Source organism: Manihot esculenta, chromosome 17 (assembly GCF_001659605.2).
Source record: "Manihot esculenta cultivar AM560-2 chromosome 17, M.esculenta_v8, whole genome shotgun sequence".
In the NCBI taxonomy this organism is placed as follows: Eukaryota; Viridiplantae; Streptophyta; class Magnoliopsida; order Malpighiales; family Euphorbiaceae; genus Manihot; species Manihot esculenta.
The window spans coordinates 17,823,777-17,844,715 of NC_035177.2; the positions used below are offsets into that span (position 1 = coordinate 17,823,777).

The 20,939-nt window shown below is 35.9% G+C and overlaps 1 protein-coding gene and 1 long non-coding RNA gene across 2 annotated transcripts; one reads left to right on the forward strand and one right to left on the reverse strand.

Annotated features, from left to right (window-relative positions):
- Positions 1-2,034: 2,034 nt before the first annotated feature.
- Positions 2,035-8,082, reverse strand: LOC122722290. Its single transcript, XM_043952709.1, has 2 exons — positions 3,347-8,082; positions 2,035-3,095 (listed from the first exon to the last, which is right to left on the reverse strand). Exon 1 carries the CDS (start codon positions 4,873-4,875, stop codon positions 3,880-3,882), a length of 996 nt encoding a protein of 331 aa, XP_043808644.1. The 5' UTR covers positions 4,876-8,082; the 3' UTR covers positions 2,035-3,095; positions 3,347-3,879.
- A 1,633-nt stretch (positions 8,083-9,715) lies between these two features.
- LOC110607227 lies at positions 9,716-16,445 on the forward strand. Its single transcript, XR_002486687.2, has 3 exons — positions 9,716-9,969; positions 10,892-10,986; positions 16,069-16,445. It is a non-coding gene; the product is annotated as an uncharacterized LOC110607227 (long non-coding RNA).
- Positions 16,446-20,939: the final 4,494 nt, after the last annotated feature.

Below are 20,939 nucleotides of genomic sequence, written 5' to 3' on the forward strand. Positions count from 1 at the left end.
TATACACATATACATATATGGTATAGGAAGTCCAGGACCCCAGTCTACGGCCTGGCACGGTTTACTGGGACTATGTGGTGACAGGTTTACCTTTGATGTGGATTGTCTGTGTTATGATGCATTCCATCAGATCATATGTTAATGAATTGTTTTATTATTCTACTCACTGGGCTATAGAGCTCATCCCACTCCCTTAACCCCAGTCTTGCAGGTTCAGTGTACAGTGTTCAGGGGATGTTCAGAAGAGTTCAGAAAAAGAGAAGACACTTGTAATAGCTTAGAATGGACATGTAATAGTAAAGAGATGTGCTTGTTGTATATTCAGTTAGATATGTGCTTGACTTAGTGGTTTGTGTTGTAAATCTTGTGTTGTGTACATGATCTGTATATGTATATGTTTTACAGAGTATGTGATAAACCAGGCTTAACAGGTATGATACAACCCATCTAGAGCAAGCTCTAGTCAGGGGTACAGAGTACAGGGTACAGAGATAGTGCATGCACAGGTTAAGCCCTGGTACAGAAAAAAAGAGTTTTTATTTTCACAGATTATGTTTGATCATGTATGAGATTTACAGGTACACAGAGAGTATTGCAGGCTTGCTACGGGTTCTGGCGGCCTTAAGCTGACCTGAATCCTAGCGCCGGTGACGGTCCATTTTGGGGTCGTTACACCTTCGCTCCCAAGGCTGTCTATAGGTTTCAGATCTTCTGCCTTGCTTCTTTTCCTACCTTTCCGGCCTTCTCTCCTCCGGGGCTTTTCTCTTATCTACCGCTCCTCTGGCGAACCTGCTCGTCACCAAGGCATCATCCTGCCTGATGTATTTTTCTGCCCTCTTCATTAGCTCCGCTAGTGAGGTGGGAGGCTTCCTGCTCAATGAACCGAAGAACTCGGGCGAGGTCGTCCCTTTCTGCATTGCCTCCACCGCTCTGCCCTCATCTAGCTCGGGGATCTGCAAGGCCTCTGTATTAAAACGGGCGACATATTCCCTGAGCGATTCATCTCTCCTCTGCCTCACCGTCTCCAAATAACTCGTTTTCTTGTCTGCAGGCACCCAGCAACGAACCGGCTGATGAAGGCATTCACCAGATCCCCGAAGCTCCTGATACTCCTAGCGTCCAAGTTGTTGAACCATGCCCGCGCCGGCCCGTAAGCGTTGTTGGGAATACCTTGCACATCAAGGCGTCTGATAAAGTTTGCAACTCCATGAAGGTCTTGTAACTCAAGACGTGCTCTCTAGGGTTCCCGATTCCATCGTACGCCGCCATAGGTGGCATCATAAATTTCTTTGGGACGGTCTCCTGCTGCACCCACTTTGAGAAGGGTGAAGAGGCAGGCAGAAGAGTTTGGCTAGGGTCCTTCGCCCCTAACTCGGCCAAAAGCTGCTCTCTCATCTTCTGCAGCTTTTGATCTACACTCTCTTCTTCCTGTCTGGGCCTTTTCTCCAAGCAACATTCCTCCTCCCATGCCTCGCTCCCTGTTCTTCTGGTTATTCTGGCAGAGTAACTATCGGCCTCGTCGTTCTCTATCAGCTCTCTCACCCTCCTTCCGTGAACTCGGGCCTCCGGTTCTTCCTCTCCCCTCCTTTCTTCGCCCTCTTTCTCCAGTTTCTCTACTGACGGTTTGAGGGTGATTGAAGGTAGGTTGAGGTTCATTGGTCCGGGGTTCTTCTACTACTAGCAACATATTCGCAGGGGTACTAAGGCCCCTCTGTTGCAACATCTGCCCCAGCCAGTGGGCGGTGTTTTGTAACTGGAGAGCCATGGCCTGGAGGTCCTGGTTGGATAAGACAGCTCCAGACATGTTTCCTGCTGGGTTCGGCGAGGGGTTGAAGGGGATGGGTGGTTGGTTATTTGGAGTTGTAGGACTGGAGAAAGAGAACTGCTGCCCCTGTTGGACAGAGTTCAAGTCGTTAGGAGTGTTAATGGTGTTGTTTTCATTGTGGTTAGCCATCGTGGATCTCAGTGGGTATTGTAAGAGTGGCACAACTCCGGCGATGAAAAGATCTCCTTCGTTTCCCACAGACGACGCCAATTGATGATCTGAGATCCAGAAAATAGGGTTTTACAAGGGTTCTGTGAACTTAGCAAAAAACTTAGCCCTAGAGGAGAGTGTTTCCTCCCTTTTATCCTCTTTCTTCTCCCTCACGCGAGATGGCCTTTCCGCTATAGGACCACCTACCCCTTGGTGCAAGTCCGTACGTACGGATAACCCCAGGACCCTCCCTGTGTCAAGCAAGCATTTAATTCCCTTCGGCGCGCGAGTGGACAGGGCTGCGAAATGACTGGACCCGCAGTCTTTTCTTCTTGTGACCGGGTTTGAGGAAAAAGGACCAGAACCTAGGAAAGGGCTGACTTTAAGGCTGAAATGGGCCGGGTCGGTCTGATTGAGTGACTTAAATAGGAGTTCGATCAGGAGGATGAACGGGTTGGGCCTGGCTTATTCGGGGGCTTAGGAACCTCCTGATTGTGGGCTGCTACTATTGGCCCGGCCTCGTAATGGGATGGAGAAATCCAGCGGTCATCAATTATCATGCTTTAAAATACGATAGGTTTTTTACATTTGATAATACCTCAGGGGAAGTACCTTTTCAAGTGCTGGATATTCCAGGCATGGGGCTCAGGGTTTCCCTGCATATCTTCAATTCGATATACCCCTGACTTGACCACCTTTGCTGTTTTGAATGGGCCTTCTTAGGTCGGTGCCAACTTGCCTACTGCCGCTCTTTTTCCTGTAGCTTCTAGGTTTCTCAAGATTGGGCTCAATGCCTTTCCCACTTACCATGTATCCTAGGAATTTTCCTCCCCTGATGAAGAAGGCACATTTCGCTGGGTTCAGCCTCATTCTGTACTGTTCTAGCACCTCGAATGCCTCCCTTAGATCTACCATGTGCTGTTGGAAAGTTGGGCTTTTGACCACCATATCATCTACGTAAACTTCTACGTAAACTTCTACGTTCCTACCAATCTGACTTTTGAAGATTTTGTTCATCAGTCTTTGGTATGTCGCCCCGACGTTCTTCAGCCCGAAGGACATGGCTTTATAACAATAAGTCCCATCTTCTGTTATGAACGAGGTCTTTTCTTCATCCGACCTGTCCATTGGGATTTGGTGATAACCAGACATATCATCCAAAGAAGACATGTAATCAAAACTGGCCGTAGAGTCGACCATTTTATTAATGTCAGGGAGGGGGTAACAATCCTTAGGACATGCTTGATTTAGGTCAGTGAAGTCTATACACATCCTATATTTGCCATTGGCTTTCTTGACTAATACAGGATTTGCTAACCATTGTAGGTACATCACTTCCCTAAAAAACCCAACCTCCTCTAGCTTTCGTACCTCCTCCCTGGTGGCCTGTTGCTTTTCCCTTCCTACCACCCTTTTCTTCTGCTTCACCGGCTCATTCGACCTCCTGTTCCTCCAACGATCATGTTGATGGTCCCACTGGACCCATCATTCACTGGCTCCGCTCCCATTCTCCTGAGTGTTTGCGCTGCTGGGTTTGGCTGAGGCCTTTGTCCCTCCGGTTTCTTCACAAAGTTCTTGAGGTGTCCCCTCTTTATCAGCCTCTCGATCTCAGTAATCAACTGGAAGCAGTTATTGGTGTCGTGGCCATGTGTGCAATGATACTGACAGTATTTGTCAGGATCTCGTTGGTCTGCTTTCGTTCTCATAGGTCTAGGCCATTGTAAGAACTCCTTATCTTGGACGGCCATGAGCACTTCGGCTCTGGAGGCATTGAGTGGGGTCGGCTTCTCTGGAACCCAAGGCGGAAGTGATTTCTATTCTGGGACCCTAGGAGGGAGGGGTCTTTAGTCCCTTCGCTCCCAAGGTTGTCTGTAGGGCTCAGGCCTTCTGCCTTGCTTTTTCTCCTACCTTTCCAGCCTCCTTTCCTCCGGGGCTTTCCCCTTATCTGCCACTCCTTTGGCGAACCTGCTCGTCATCAAGGCATCATCCTGCCTTATGTATTTCTCTGCCCTCTTCATCAGCTCGGCCAGTGAGGTAGGGGGCTTCCTGCTCAACGAGCTAAAGAACTCGGGCGAAGTCATCCCTTTCTGCATGGCCTCCATTGCTCTACCCTTATCTAGCTCGGGAATCTGCAAGGCCTCCGTATTGAAACGGGCAACATATTCCCTGAGCGATTCATCCCTTCTCTGCCTGACTGTCTCCAGATAACTTGTCTTTCTGTCTGCAGGCACCCCGGCAATGAACCGGCTGATGAAGCGAGTGGCCAGATCTCCAAAGCTTCTGATGCTTCCAGTCTCAAGGCTGTTAAACCATGCCCGTGCTGGCCCCGAGAGCGTCGTTGGGAACACTTTGCACATCAAGGCATCTGATAAAGTCTGCAGTTCCATGAAAGTTTTGTAGTTCAAGACGTGCTCCTGGGGGTTCCCAGCTCCGTCATATGCGACCATAGGCGGCATCATAAATTTTTTGGGAACCATCTCCTGCTGCACCCACGTCGAGAAGGGTAAAGAGGTGGGCAGGAGAGTTTGATTATGATCCTTCGTTCCCAACTCGGCCAAGAGCTGCTCTCTCATCTTTTGCAGCTTTTGGTCTACACTCTCCTCCTCTTGCCTGGGTTTCCTCTCCCGGCGGTACTCCTCTTCCTCCGCTTCGCTTCTCGTCCGCTTGGTTGTTCCGGCAGAGTAACTGTCGGCCTCATCATTCTCAATCATTTCCCTCACCCTCCTTCCATGAACTCGAGCTTCCGGCTCTTCCTCTTCTTCAGCTCTTCTCCCCCCGTCTCTGATTTCTCGACTGACGGTTTGGAGATGGTTGAAGGTAGGCTGAGATTCATTGGTCCGGGGCTCTTCTACCACCGGCAACATATTTATTGGGGTACTGAGGCCCCGTTGTTGCATCATCTGCCCCAGCCAGTGGGCGGTGTTTTGTAACTGAAGGGCGATGGTTTGGAGGTCTTGGTTGGACAAGGCAGCGGCGGGCACATTCCCTGCCAGGCTTGGCGAGGGGTTGAAAGAGATGGGTAGTTGGTTGTTTGGAGTTGTAGGACTGGAGAAAGAGAACTGCTGCCCCCTCTTGGACAGAGTTCAAGTCATTGGGAGTGTTAATGGTGTTGTTTTCATTGTGGTTAGCCATCGTGGATCTCAGTGGGTATTGTAAGAGTGGAACTTCGGCGATGAAAAGATCTCCTTCGTTTCCCACAGACGGCGCCAATTGATGATTTGAGATCCAGAAAAATAGAGTTTTACAAGGGTTCTATAAACTTAGCCAAAAGCTTTTTTCTAGAGGAGGAAAATCCTCCTTTTATCTGTTTTCTTTTGTCCGCTAGTGACGTATAACAAACTGTCTGTCATTGGGCCACCTGTCCCTGCCATGTTGATACGGACGTACGAGAATATCAGGTCCCTGCCCCATGCGTAACGGCCTCTGATTCCCCCTGGGCGTGCATGCAGATGGACCCACAAGACATATGGGTTGATCCCCTTCCTAATTCCGAGCTGGGCCTAAAGATAGGATTAAAGTTGAGCCCAGATAGGATCTGTTTAATGGGCCGTATGGACTGGGTCGGCCTGATTGAGGAAGCTAACTGGAGCCCGGTCTTAAAGCTGGTACCATGGGCCTGGCCCTAGACCGGGGTGAAGAAATCCAGCGGTCATCAGAAGGCACGTAAAGTAAACCGACCAAGCCAAACTATATATATCAAAAGTTATAAAAATGAGTTCCACGATAAATGACAATAGTGTAGTAGCAGGCATATTTACAGCAAATCCTCAATAAGTTAATGAGAAAATAAATAAATATAACCTTTGTTCTGACCCATGTTTGTTCAATTTAGGGCTGTTTGATTTAGAATGAGCTGTTAGAAAGTTTAAAATAATGACGACAAATGTCATAAATGGATAGGGTTTGTCTTTTAAAATAAAATTCTTCACTAACCCATGGACAATCCTCTAAATTTATAGTTAATCAAAAGTTACACAAGTCTGAACCAAAATAGTGACAAATGCTTTACATTGTGATGGAATGCAAAGGGCACCAAATGAGTGACAAATGGTGCTGCAGCATAAGCAGAAATGCTCATACTGTTGCCGCTGCTGAGTGCAGCATTCACAGCACAGCAACAACTACTGGTCATGCTGTACAATAGCAACAGCACAAGCTGCTGCATGCATGTTGCAGAGTAGCACGAGCTATTGTTGCTCTGCACAACAGCAGCAGTTGCTATTGAGTGCAGCTTGAGCAGCACAAGCTGTTGCAACATGCATGCTGCACGCAATAGCAACTATTGCTGCTACACAATAACAGCAACTGTTGCTGCTACACAATAGCAGCAACTGCTACTGTGGAGCAGCAACAAGCATGCATGCTGCACAGTAGCAGCACAAGCTGCATGATCCAAATATGTGAAATTGTATTAAATAATTATTAAAAATACTTATTAAGTGGGTTACCTATGAATCAATTATGCTGTTGGATTTCTAATATTTACAACTATTATTTTAATGCATAAGCATTCAACAACGACAATAATTAAATTGTTCAACATACAAGGCTATTAAAATACGGTTGATGAATCCTATAATTCAATATGAATATATCAATACAGTTGATTCTTTTTTTTTTAAAGGCTATTAAAATTTAGAACTTCAGAATCTAAGGTTTACCTATTTTTTTACTGACTATGGTTTTAACAATTAAATATTTCTAAAACTGCTTTCTTTACCCTTCTTTTTCGTTTTAAATCTTCCCTTTTTTTTAATTCTTTAACAATAAATAACATAGTTGCTAGCTTCTTAGACCAAAATCATGCTTCTTTCATCAATTCAAGATAGACTGGCACCATAACTCAAAGCAATCAAATATTTTGATCCCCTACTAAAATTTATATATATATATATATAATGCATACAAGTCCATAGAAATAAATTTCAACCTGGTCTAGTTTCGCAAGCACTTTCTCTTTACTCACAACCTCCTTCGGACTCTCGTACAATCCCAAATCTTGCAAAAACTATACATCCTACATATTTTGAAATCAGCAAGTGCAGAACCACTACTTTGACTAGATCACAATAATGAAAAACATAACAAACAAAACTACAAGTAAACCTCTTTAAGTTTGCGAGTCTTTATCTCATCATACTTTGTTGGTCCACCCAAGGAAATGGGTTCTCTAATGCCAAGCCATGAGCAGCTTTTAATAAATTGATTAATTTCAAATAGAAAGTATGCTAAAGCAAGATTATCATAGGGACCAAAGATTTTCAAGTTGGGTATCAAAAATTACTTTTAGCAAAATAAAGGAAGAAACTAGGCGAATTGCATCAAGTAGAGGAGGAAAAGTAAAAGCAAAGCCAAAGATTTTCGAGTTTGGTATCAAAAATTACTTTCAGCAAAATAAAGGAAGAAACTAGGCGAATTGCATCAAGTAGAGGAGGAAAAGTAAAAGCAAATTGCATCCATATTCATAGCCATTCCACCATACAGAATACTAGGCAAAAGGGATGAACAAATTGCAAAGAACCATAGGATTTACTAAAAATAGCAATAGTAAAACTATGCACAATAAACAGATCAATTAAAATTATCCCAATGGTGCACTCAATCTCTGTAAACCCATAATCATAAGAAAGTAAAAAAATTATGCAAGATGGACTGTACCCCACTCCTAAATTGGTAGGTTGAACAAGGTCACCAGCAGTGGCGGCGAGCGGCAACAGCAGCAGTGGCGGCGGTGGCGACAATAGCGGTGGCAGCGAGAACAACAGTAGCAACGAGCGACAGCAACAGCAACAACGAGCGACAGCAGTATTGGCAGCGGCGACAGCGGGATTAGCAGTAACGGCGGTGGCGACAATGGTAAAGAGAAGGGTCTTACGGCAAGGAGAGGAGAGGAGAGGAGAGGAAGACAGCAGCTGAAATCAAAAGAGAGGATGAAAGAGATGATTAGGGTTTTTTTTTTATATTCTTCGCATTTTCTGATGAATTAGCAATAGAATAAATTTCATCGCTAATATTTTTAAAATTCGTCGCTAATCCATCGCAAATCCGTCGAAAATATAAAAATAAAGTATTCGTCGCTGATCTGTCGCTAATTTTTTTTTTCGACAGAAATAATTTCCATCGCTAAATCCATCGCTGATAGTCTTTTTTTGCGGTGAATAACAAAGAAAAAAGTAATAGGCAAAAAATATTAGTTTAGAGAAAAAAACGATTATTTATCTCCACATAACTATTTTCTTCTCCAAACTAGCCTTCCTTATCCATTATTTTTACTTTTATTGCCATTCGTTTAGGTTTTATCCTCTTTATTACCATCAAAATTGCGAAAAAAGCGATAGATCAATTTAATTTTTTCTTCATCGGCGTCAAGGATGCGATCACTGATTTTCTAGGTATCTTGATAATTGTTTTTGCAACTATTCAATATTGAATTGAGATATAAATATGAATTCTTAAAATGTTTGGATTATTTTGTCCAATAAACTAAAAAAATCAAGATATAAACGTGGATCCATAAAAATATTTTGGTTATTATAGTCAATAAATAAAAAATAATAAAAATATCAAGTAGGATGATAGGATGATAATTTCAAATTTTTATCAAAATTAATTTGAGCTTATAAATAAAATTATGACAAGTCTTAAAAATTTAATTTAATTATTCAAAATTGAAAGCGTAGAACATAAATATGATTTGAGTAAAATATTTAGATTATTTGAATTAATTTATTTTTATTTTATATTATATTATGATAATACGATGATATAATAATGTAGCATCTCTTAATAGTTAATAAAATTTTTAATGATTAGATGCAGTTTTTAAAAATTTAAAATTATAGATTTAAATTAATTATTTTGAAAATATAAAATAAAATTATGAAAAATCTTCAAGTATAAATTATTTTTTGATAATTATTCATTAAAAAAATAAAATTATACAGCCAATAATTACCAACAATAATAATTTATTGGGAATTTTTAATTAATTATTCTCAATTTATTGATGTACTTGCCAAAATAAAAAAATAAATGTTAAAACAAATTATACCTACATTTTACTGATGCCATAACAATGAATTGTATATATTTAAGAAATTAATTCTCAAATTAATTTATTACCTACGACAACATTGATCTATAACGTAAATTGTATTTCATTAATTAAGTTAAAAATTTTATTTATTATCAATAATAATAGTCGTCGGTAAAATAAATTACATTTTAAAATTTAAATATTATTAACAATCATGTATCGTCAATAATATTTTATTAATTAATTTAAAAAATTTATTTATAATCTACGATAATAATTATCGGTAAAATAAATTATAATTATAAATTATAGATGATCAAGAGTCGTCGGTAATATTTTATTAGTTAAATTAAAAAATTTATTTATTATTAACGTCTATTATCGTTGGTAATGTGAAATTTTATTTCACAGTTTTAATATATTCTCAACGATCGACAGTACTATATAAGTAATTAATTTTCAATTTAATTTAATTCCGACTACATATTGATGCCTCGTGTTATCGGTAATTTGAAATTTTATTTCAATATTTTAAATAATTTAACAAATTAATTTCTAATTTAATTTATTATGATGACGTTGGTCGTTGGTAAAATAAATTATATTTTAAAATTTTACTGATGATAATTGTTTGTCAGAAATATTTATTTAATTAATTAATTAATTTAAAAATTTATTCTAACATATATTATTATAATGTAGAAATCCCTCTATCTCTCGCAAATTCCTCTCTCTTAGCTCCCTCCCTCTTTCGCAAATCGCTGTGCTCTGTCCCTCTCTTGCGAATCTTGTGCTCCCTCCAATTTTATTTCAGTCTTGCACTCTCTCCCTCTCTCGCAAATCCCTATCTCTCAGCTTGCTGTGCTTTCTCCTTCTCTCGCAAATCCCTCTTTCTTCTTGACCTTTCTTCGTCTCTCTTCCTCTCTCTTGATTGCAACTTGGCTGGCTTCATTTCCAGGTTTTATTATTTTTCTTTGTGATTTAGGATTTTATGAGCTTTCAATTAATATGTTTTCTTTGTTTTAGTATTATACTCCTTACAATTGAGAGAATTTTTTTAATATTCTTTTCATTGATAATGTGGATCTGGTGGGTCTTTAGAATCGGTAGATGAGCAATGATGAAGAATGTGAATAAACCCTCCCTTTGCACTTTATAGCATTTTGCTCTTTGATGAAGAATGTAAGGCTACCTAAAACAGAAATCTGAAGAAATCTGCACTAAACCTTTTTTTTTTTTTTCCTCTCTTGCATTATGCACCAAGAAATTAAAGAAAAACTCTCACATTCCTGGTGGGTCTCATGTTCTTTGTAATTCAAAATTTAAAATATTGTTGCAGCAAGGACTTGCTGAACACACAGTGCACCAAGGCACTTGCTGTAGCAAGCCTTGCTATACTGCTTCTGCAGCAATGCAGCAAGCCTTACTGCTTACTGCACTGCTGTAGCAGCAAGGCACTTGCTGCAGCAATGCAGCAAGCCTTACTGCTTACTGCACTGCTGTAGCAGCTAGGCACTTTCTGCATTGCTGCAACAAACCTTGCTGCACTACTACTGCAGCAAAGCACTGCATTGCTGTAGCAAGCCTTGTTGCACTACTGCTGCAGCAAGGCATTTGCTACACACACTGTGCAACAAGGCACTTGCTGCATTGCTGCAACAAGGCACTTGCTGCATTGCTGCAGCAAGGTGTGTGTAGCAAGGCATTTGCTGCATTGCTGCAGAATGCCTTGTTGCACTGCACATAGTGCAGAGAGTGCTGGTTGCAATCTCACTTCTTGTTTGTATTTCTTTCTGCATTTGCGGCTTCTCAAATTAGTCCCTTGCCTATTTGTGTGTATTTGTTGTGGTCTCATTTCTCTTTTGTATTTATTTCTGCAGCGAATCTAGGTTGTGTGGTTGCAAAGAAGCTTTTTTTCAGAGAGGTGAGTTTAAAAACCAACCCGAGATTTTCTAAAAGTACACTCGAATATCAGGTATGACTCCTATTATGTATAATTAAAATGAAATTGTCTTTAATATTTATATGGTTGCAAAAGCTACTTTGATTGAATCAAACAATTTTTTTATGCATATTGTATAGCTAGCAATTAGTTCTTTTTTTTAAAAAAATTTGAGGAACAACTCTATTTGTTTTCTAATAGAGTACCCAAATATTATTAAATATATATGCCCATCCTTATCCTACTCATATTTCATGTGAGGGGGCTTTGAATTGTCTTTATAGACAGTTCAGAATTGTATACTCTGCTAGTCATCAGACGTTTGAATTATTTTTCCATATATTTGTTTAAGTTCTACCAGTAGTTCCCCTTTGTTCTTTGGGTGTACAATCTATTCCATACACTTAGAGAACTAAGGGGAGATGCTGCTAGAATTTGATCAAATATATGAAAAAAACATCAATCGTGTTGTACGGTGGAGATGATGCATTTTTGAATGGGTTAGGTCTATACCTATTTAATGGCCTATTTGCATATTGATATTTACATATTGCAGTAGGAATATAACATGAGTACTACTAGAACATGGATGTATGCTAGATTGCAACAGATGGCCTATTGAACCCTTATTTTTTAGCTGGATTGGATACATTTATATAGTTTGCGTGTAGTAATCCAGAATTTATGGATGGAAGTAAAATTCGATATCCATGTAGAAAATTCAATAATCAAAAGTACCTCCATATTGATGATGTAAAATTACATATGATGAAGTGGGGATTTAGACCAGATTATTATGAATGAAATAGACACAGTGAGCCATATAGGGCTTCAACAAATGAAGTTGAGTTCACAAATCAAACACTAGAACTTGATCCCAGTTATAATGATCCTTATAGAAATATGGTTTTGGATGTGGCTGGTTCCCATTTACAAGGCATGACTTTAAGTTTTCATCCTCTCAATAATGAGTCTGAGAATATAAATGAAATTCCTAATCCAAATTCTCAGAAGTTCTTTGACATGCTAAATGCTGCTGAAAAGGAATTGTGGCTTGGTTGTGGAGAACATTCTCAATTATCAGCTATTGCTTGAATGTTGAATATTAAGTCTGAGCACCATTTTTCTGATAGATGCTACGATGCAATTGTTAATTTTATGAGTGAAGTCTTACCTAATGATAATAAGTTTGTAGACAGTTTCTATAATACGGAAAAGCTTATGCATGGGTTAGGTCTACCGGTTGAAAAATTGATTACTGTAAGCTTGGCTGCATGATTTATTGGGAAGAATAAAGTTATTGGATAGTTTGTAAATTTTGTGATCACGTTGGATATAAGCCTAAGAATAGGTCAAGAAAGGAAAATATATACTAGCTAAGAAGATGTACTACTTTCCTTTGACACTAAGGCTTCAAAGACTTTATTCTTCAGAAGCAATAGCCATCCATATGCGATGGCATGATGAGCATAACATGGAAAATGATGTTGAAATGATGAGCATATACCAATTCTGAAGCTTGGAAGCACTTTAATCACACCCATCCAATATTTGCAGCAGAAAGTTGAAATGTTCACTTGGGATTTATACTGATAGATTTTAACCATTTGGACAGTTAAGACAACAATATTGATATTGGCCGGTAATTATTACACTTTATAATTTGCCTCCTGAAATCTGTATGAAAGATCGATTCATGTTTTTTACCATATCATCCCAGCACCACAAAATCCAAAGCAATGATCAGATGTTTATTTACAACCATTGATTGCTGAGCTAACTCGATTGTGGGAAGTTGGGCTGCAAACATATGATGTTTCTAGAAAGCAAAACTTTCAAATAAAAACTACTCTTCTATGGACAATTAGTGATTTCCATGCATATTCAATATTGTCTGGATGGAGTACTATAGGGAAATTAGCATGTCCTTACTATATAGAGCATTCAGATGCATTTTCACTTAATCACGAGGAAAAGGTTAGCTGGTTTGACAATCATCGTAAGTTTCTTCCTATGGACCATTCGTTCAGATGGAATCAAACAAATTTTCTCAAGGGGAAAGTATGCATGTTTGAGACACCTCCTATTTTGAGTAGTGGAGACACATTTCTTTAGATAGATGACTTGGGGCTTAGAAAAGTTAGACTTTAATGGTAAATCTATGAATGTAGCCATATCCAGAAATACTGGATGGCGGAAACGAAGCATATTTTAGGATTTACCGTATTGGTCTTCAAATCTCATTCGACATACTTAAATGTCATGCACATCGAGAAAAATGTATTTGAGAACACTTTTAAAACAGTGATGAATATTGAAGAGAAAACGAAGGATAATGCTAAAGCGAGGGAAGATATGACATCGTTATGTCGTAAAAAGGAATTGGAAAGAAATATGCATATAGGTAAATATTCCAATGCTTGCTACACACTTGATAAACTACAGAAATATGTTTTATGTGAGTGGGTAAAAAGTCTTAAGTTTCCCGACGATTATGTGTCGAACATGGGTAGGTGTGTTGATATGCAGAAATTTAAACTTTTCGGGATGAAGAGTCATGATTGCCATGTGTTTATGTAGAGATTATTACCTATATCATTTCGTGAATTTCTTTTGAATATGGTCTGGCATGTAGAGATTACTTAATTGTGTTTGTTTTTCAAAAACCTTACATCTACAAATATCAAAGTCACAGACATGGAGCATTTGGATCAAGATATACGAATCATAATTTGTAAATTAGAGTGTATATTTCCACCTGCCTTTTTTGACTCAATGGAACATCTTCTCATTCATTTGCCATGTGAAGCTAAAATTGCAGTTCCAGTACAATATAGATGGATGTATCCTTTTGAGAGGTCATAATTCGACCATTATATATTTATATACACTAAGCTTGATTCTTAGTAGTGCTATTATTTTTCAGATTTTGCACCACCTGAAGCAAAATCTAAAGAACAAAGCAAAAGTAGAGGACTTAATATGTAATGCATACTTAATAGAAGAAGCATCCAATTTTTGTGCGCATGATTGTGGATCTCATAAAATCACATATAAACATCAAGTATCCCGTAATAATGATGGTGGAGATTCTGTTGAACATGAAGAAAATTTATCTATATTCAAGTTTTCAGGCCGTTTTTATGGGAAGACAAAATTGAGGATGTTGTCTGATAAAGAATATAAGGCTGCCCAAATATATATCTCATTAAATTGCCTAGAAATTGATACATATCTTAAGTAAGTTTATTATATTAAATTTCAATTTAATTGATCAAATGTCAAGTCAATTAATATTCATTTATTTTTAATAACTACCTTTTAAACTTTAAATTCAATGTGTTCATGAATGATATGCGACAAATGCATCAAGATATCAGTGAGTCATTGAAGATTCCCTAAAAAAAAAATTTCTGATTGGTTCAAAGCTTATGTAAATATGAGAAAAGTTTACATGTAAATGTCATTTGAACAATTAATCTTATGTGCAAAAAATTTACATGAGAATTTTTTGTTATTTTTTGTTAGGCAAAATTTTCAAATATAGATAATAAATTTATCAAGGATATAGTAGAAGGACTACTGAGAAGTGTGAAATCATACTCTGTTTATTTTGTAAATTGTTAGATTTCACACAATCAGACATGGTGTTCATCGATCCACGATGAATAATGGAGAGTTTGCATTCGAGGTTCAATATGACTACTATGGTATTTTGACTGAGGTGATTCAATTAGAGTATCCTGTATTACCAATAAAGAGAGCAATACTCTTTAAGTGTGAATGGTTTGATTTAACTCTAAATATTGGTATCAAATCTCACAAGCAATATAACTTGCTGGATATCAATAATCGATAGAGATTAAATAAATATGAGCTATTGATTTTTGCTTCCCAAGTTGAGCAAGTAGTTTATATTCCTTATCACAACCTAAAAAGAGACAAGGTTGACTGGTATGCAATATACAAAGTGAGGTCTAGATTCGTTGTCATGACACCTAAGTCAAATTTAACAAACCAAATGTCAAACCAAGCATTTCAAGATGAAAAAGAGCAAGTGCTTCAAATTGTTACACATTTACAAGATCAAGTTGAAAATTTAGATGATCTATGTAGTGAATCTTTAGATCTTGAAGATATTGAAGAAGAAGAACCAAATGAGCCATATCTAATTTCTTCAACCGAAAGCTAAGAAGAAGATAAAGATGAACTCGTGGAATATGATGATGATAGTGACAATGAATAAAGATTGTTATAATATATGTTAGAAGTTTTAATTTGCAATTATGGATGTTTTTTCATAGAGAATACCATTATATTGAAATTCAATCAAATATAGAGCAAATTGAACTTTATTTGTCTTGTGATACTAATTGATATTTGCATATAAATTGATCTATGAATATAATTTTTAATTGATAATTGAAGTGTGCATTTGAGAAAAGCGATATTTATTATGCAATATAATATTTTATGTAGGTTTTATTGTTGATAGTAATTATGATAGTAATTATGAGATGTTCAATTTTTTAAGGGATACTCTACCAAATTTTCTGTATATAAAATACAAAACATATATTTTTAACTTGTCTTTTAATTACAAAGATGGTTAGATTCAAACACTTTTCAGTAACTACACATAATCCGGGTTTAGGAACTCCTTCGACATTTGAAGGTGAGCCTTTGACACCGCAATCATATCTATCAGTTCACTCTAATGATTAGGAGCTAGGTCCAAGAAATGCAATTTCTAGCTCACAAAAGTCCTAGTCTTTTGCTATGAATGAATTTATGGGGCGCGACCGTTACAGTTGCATGGAGGAGAGTTGTGAGTATATTATTTATATTTTTATTATTTTATCAAATTTATCTGGATTATAAGATTTTAATAATATAGTCTTTCTTTGTCAATATTTTCACCTAGATCTGCTTGTGCTCGAATTATTACTGGTATTTTTAAGAGCGAATTGATGCTAGCGGCCTTAATTGGAAAGGTGTTTCATAGGAGACAAAAAAATTTTATTAGGAAGAATTTATTTAAAATAATAAATATATAAGTTCTTTTAAAAAATATTTATATATGCCTATTTTTAACTAATAATTGTGTTATTGCAGAAAAAATTTTATTGGGATCCATTTGTTGATGGAATGATCAAAGAAGCTTGGAGAGCACACATTCATAAATGATGAAACATGAGGAAAATGGGAACAACACTGGGATGATCCTGTAGTCATTCGATATTCAGCGCAAAACTCTTAAAATCGTCATGATGCTGCAGATGTTCCTGGACCATCTACCCATACAAGTAGATCAATTAGTTATGCCTATATTTGATAAATTGGTGAATCTCAACTTCATATCTTTTTTTTTTTTAACTTTTGCATTGATTATGATTTATGTATATATGTATTTATTTAGGAGAAAGAATTGAGTCAACTAGCAAATGCGACTAAGTTATTTATTTATACTCGTACTTGCAATCATGACAGAGAATTTTATTGGTCAGAGAATTTAATTGATCCGAGGTCGAGATAAATACATGTATGTTGATGTTGACCCATAAGTCTTGGAAAAGCTTGATTTTGATGATACCAAAATTTAATGAATCACGTTTATCTAACCATCTTTAGTATTAAAAGTAAAATATTTGAAAAGCATTCAAGAAAGAAGGAAATTCTCTACGGTGGAAAGAATGAAGTCTCTTATGGCAACACAACATGAATCAAAGAAAGAAGTATAGAAAGGTATTTTTAGGATTTATTGTAAAAGAGTAACTAAGTTGATATGTTAATGATGAAATTATGTGAGTGAGTTGATATGCTAATGATGAAATTATTCATCTCATTGCATTTTTTGAAAAGCAAAAAAAAATATTTTAAGTTATTTTTAAACTGTCCTGAAAGGCTAAAACTAGATATCTAATTTTAGATACAATTTAAATTTAGATGTCTAAGTTCTGTCTGTATTTATTTTAGTTAACTACTTTCAAATTGCGAGAGTAACTAATTTTAGTATGCGCGATTTTCAAACGGTTTAATGGTTAGTTTTTTAAAAATTATTACCATTGAACTATCTCTACAGTTAAGAAAGAAAAGTTTTTCAGATATCTATTTAAGAGATTAAATACTCTCATAAACGAGCAATGATAACACTGAATCTCTGAGAGCATTTTTAATCTTGTATTAAAAAATTTTCATTCTCACATCTAATCTTCATTGGCAAATCTTCTCTCTCTTATCTTAATAGCATTTTTGCTATATCTAATAAGAGTTGTTGAGAGTTTTTTTTTTCTTCTAAATCAAAATTTATATAAGGTTGATTAAGTGTGTGGTTACTTGATAGAGGTTCTAAGCACCTGATTGAAACTTAAGTGAGAGTGTGAGTGTGAATCAAATGTGTAAAGGTCCATAAGCACCTGGAAAGCTTGCTGTTTGTAAGAAAGGCTATTCTCTTGCCTTCTAAAAGATATTTAGTGGAGTGAAGACTCAAGGGAGGACCTTGGGAGAGCAGACGTAGGCTAAGTTTACTGAAGCACCATAAAATCTCTGTGTTTGATCTTCCTCTTACTTATCTCTTTACTTTTAAGCTTTTCATATTAATCTGAGATATTTATTTATAAGTTTGAATTACTGTTGATAAGAGTTTGATAAAATTAGCCTGTTATTTTAATCTCTATTTTTCTTTAATTGCTTCTGTTATTTACTGGTGTATCTGTTATTAAGTACTTTTCAAAATCTTTCAAGAAAATATTTGAAAAACTTATTTGAATCTATCATCTTTTTATACTCAGAATAAGTAGCCACAATTTTTCATTAAAACTTTGAGTAAGGGCTGAAAAATTGGTAAAGTGACCCATTCACCCCCTCTTGGTCACTTATCTTAGGAAAACAAATTGGTATCAGATCTTAATTCTCTTATTTCGGGTTCAAATAACTTAGAGAGATTCTAGAATGGTTGATTCTTCTAATTCTGCTAGCATGCCTGCACCTTTAGCCGAAGTCTATTCAATCACACGACCACCCTATTTTAATGGCACAAACTACTCTTTTTTGAAAGTTAGAATGAAAAATTTTATATAATCTGTTGATAAAGAAGCTTAGCAAAGAATTATTAAAGGTCTTGAAATTCCTTTGGTTATAGGAGGAACTAGAGAGAAGAGTGGAGAAGAATATACTTATGCAGATTGGAAAAAGATCTCTGCAAATGCCAAAGCCTTAAACATACTTCATTGTGCATTAGATGTAACTGAATACAATCGTGTTTTAGGTTGTGAGTCTTCTAAAGAAGTATGAGACAAGCTTGAAGTGACTTATGAATGCACAAATCAAGTGAAGGAATCAAAAGCAAACTTGCTAGTTCGTGACTTCGAACTGTTTGAGATGAAATCAAGTGAAACCATTGCTGAAATGAGTACTAGGTTTACTAATCTAGTCAATATTCTAAAAGTACTTGGGAAAAGATTTGAAGAAATTGAGCTGGTAAAGAAAATTTTGAGATCATTGCCGAAATCTTGGAAAGCAAAAACCACGGTCATCTATGATGAGCTGATTGGATCATTAATTGCCATGAAATGATTTTCAAAAAGGAGATCTCTTAGAAAGCAAAAGACAGAAAGGTATAGTTTTAAAATAAAAAAAGCTGATAGACAGCATAAAGAAGTCTATTATCTTAAAGATAGATACAAGTGAGTCCTCTAGCCTATCTAGTAATGAAGAAGAAATGACTATATTAGCAAGAAAAATTCAAAAGGGCTTTCAGAAAAGGTGGAAATAAGTACAAAGGATTTGTCAAAAAGTATAGACCAAAGGATGACTTTTAATCACATCCTCACAAAGATAAAAAAGAAGTTATCTGCTATGAGTGTAACAAGACTGGTCACACTAGACCCAACTGCCCAAAAAGCAAAAAGAAGAAAAAGGAAGATAAAGAAAAGAAACCTATGACTGCTATTTGGGATGCAACAGATGAAAGTTTTAGCAATGACTTAAATGAAAATAATGAAGCTAATCTCTGCTGTATGACTCTTCAAGAAGAAGCTGCTGAACCTTCAAAAGAAGAAGAAATTGAGGTAATTGAATCTGAACTACCTAATATAGAAGAGTTAGAGCTTGCTTTTGCCAAAGTTTATGATGAATATAAAATATATAAAAGAAAATGTGCATCATTGAAGCTTGAAAATGCATCTTTGCGTTTTGAAAATATTTCTCTTAGTATAGTTTTTTTAAAAAATGAATTTTATAAAACTCAAATGATTTCATTTAATGATTTGAAAAGTTAGAAATACCAAACAAAACTGTGAAAAACTTTCAGAAAAGAATAAAGTTCTTGAAACAAAAACAAAGTCTTTGACAAATGATCTTACAGAATTCACAGAAAGAAAATAATCTCTTGAACTTCTACTTGGTTACAAAGAATGTGTGGAGAAAAATCAGGAATTGGATATAATGGTTTTACAAATCATAATCATAAATACTGAAATTATTTTGTGAACTATCATCATCATTTTTTTCTAGCATTACATGTTTTTACTGCAATAAAAAAGGTCATATGGTTCATTCATATCCTATAAGAAGAGGAAATATAAAAGTAAAGAAAATCTAGGTATCATAAGGTACAACTCCTATTTTTACTAATATGCAAAGGATCCAAAAGAATTTGGATACCTAAATTAGATATTTGATTTCAGGTCTGTCTCAAGCATAAAGAGGAAATAAATAAATGACATGTTGATAGTAGATGCTCATGTCACATGACTGGAGACAAGATCTTATTCAATAAGCTGATTATGAAATCAAAAGAATTTGTAAGATTTGGAGATAAAGGAAGAGCACAAATTGGATTAAAACCATATATAAAAAATGTGGCATTTGTTCAAGGTTTGAAATACAACCTGTTGAGTTTAAGTCAACTTTGTAATAAATGTTTTAAGGTAACATTTCTATCCACACATTATGAAATCCTTAATATGAATGATAATACCCTGTTTATAGTATCAAGAATAGATAATATTTATTAGTTTGATCTTGAATAAATGCTTTGCTAGTTTTGATTATAATAGCTGGTTGTCATATAGAAAGTTAGGTCATGCAAGTATGCATCTGATTTCAAAACTTTCAAAGAAAAATCTTGTTTGAGGTTTACCAAAATAAAATTTTGAAAAAGATATCCATGTAAAGCATGCTCAATGGGAAAACAAACAAAAGTCTCTTTTAAACCAAAAAAATAAAGTTTCAATATCAAGACCTTTAGAGTTATTGCATCTTAATTTATTTGGACTAATAACTCCCACAAGCCTTGGTGGAAAATCATATACTTTTGTTATTATTGATGATTATTCAAGATTTTATTGGGTTTTCTTCTCGGTACATAAAGATAAAACTTTCAATGTTTTTGAAATTTTTTGTAAACGTGTTCAAAATGAGAAAGACTATTATATCATATTTTAAAGAAGTGATCATGGAAAAGAGTTTGAAAATCACATGTTTAACAATTTTTGTTCAAATCATGACATATTTCATTATTTTTCTGCTCCAAGAATTCCACAACAGAGTGGAGTAGTTGAACGAAAAAATACAACCTTCAAGAAATGGCTAGAGTTATGTTAAATGCAAATCACCTTTTAAAATATTCTTGGGCTGAAGCTATCAATATATCATATTATATTATTAATAGAGTCACCATTAGTAGGGATGAGCAGTATTCGATTCAAACTGAAAAAACCGACCGAACCGAATTAATTTGAAAATTCAATTCAATTTTTTATTCATTTTGATTTGGTTCAATTTTTAATTTTAAAAATTTCGGTTATTTCGATTCGGTTTGATTTTGATAAAAAAAAGTCAAAAAAACTCAACTAAACCAATTTAGTCGTAATTGTATATTATTTTCAATAATATAGAGAGATTAGATCATATTAAGGTTAACATATTCTAATTAAATTTTAAAATACTAAAAATAAAGTGTAAAACATAAAAAATTTATTAAA

Coding starts and splice junctions, on each gene's coding strand:
- LOC122722290 (XM_043952709.1), bottom strand. CDS start 4,875: ATGATGCAACAACGGGGCCTCAGTACCCCAATAAATATGTTGCCGGTG.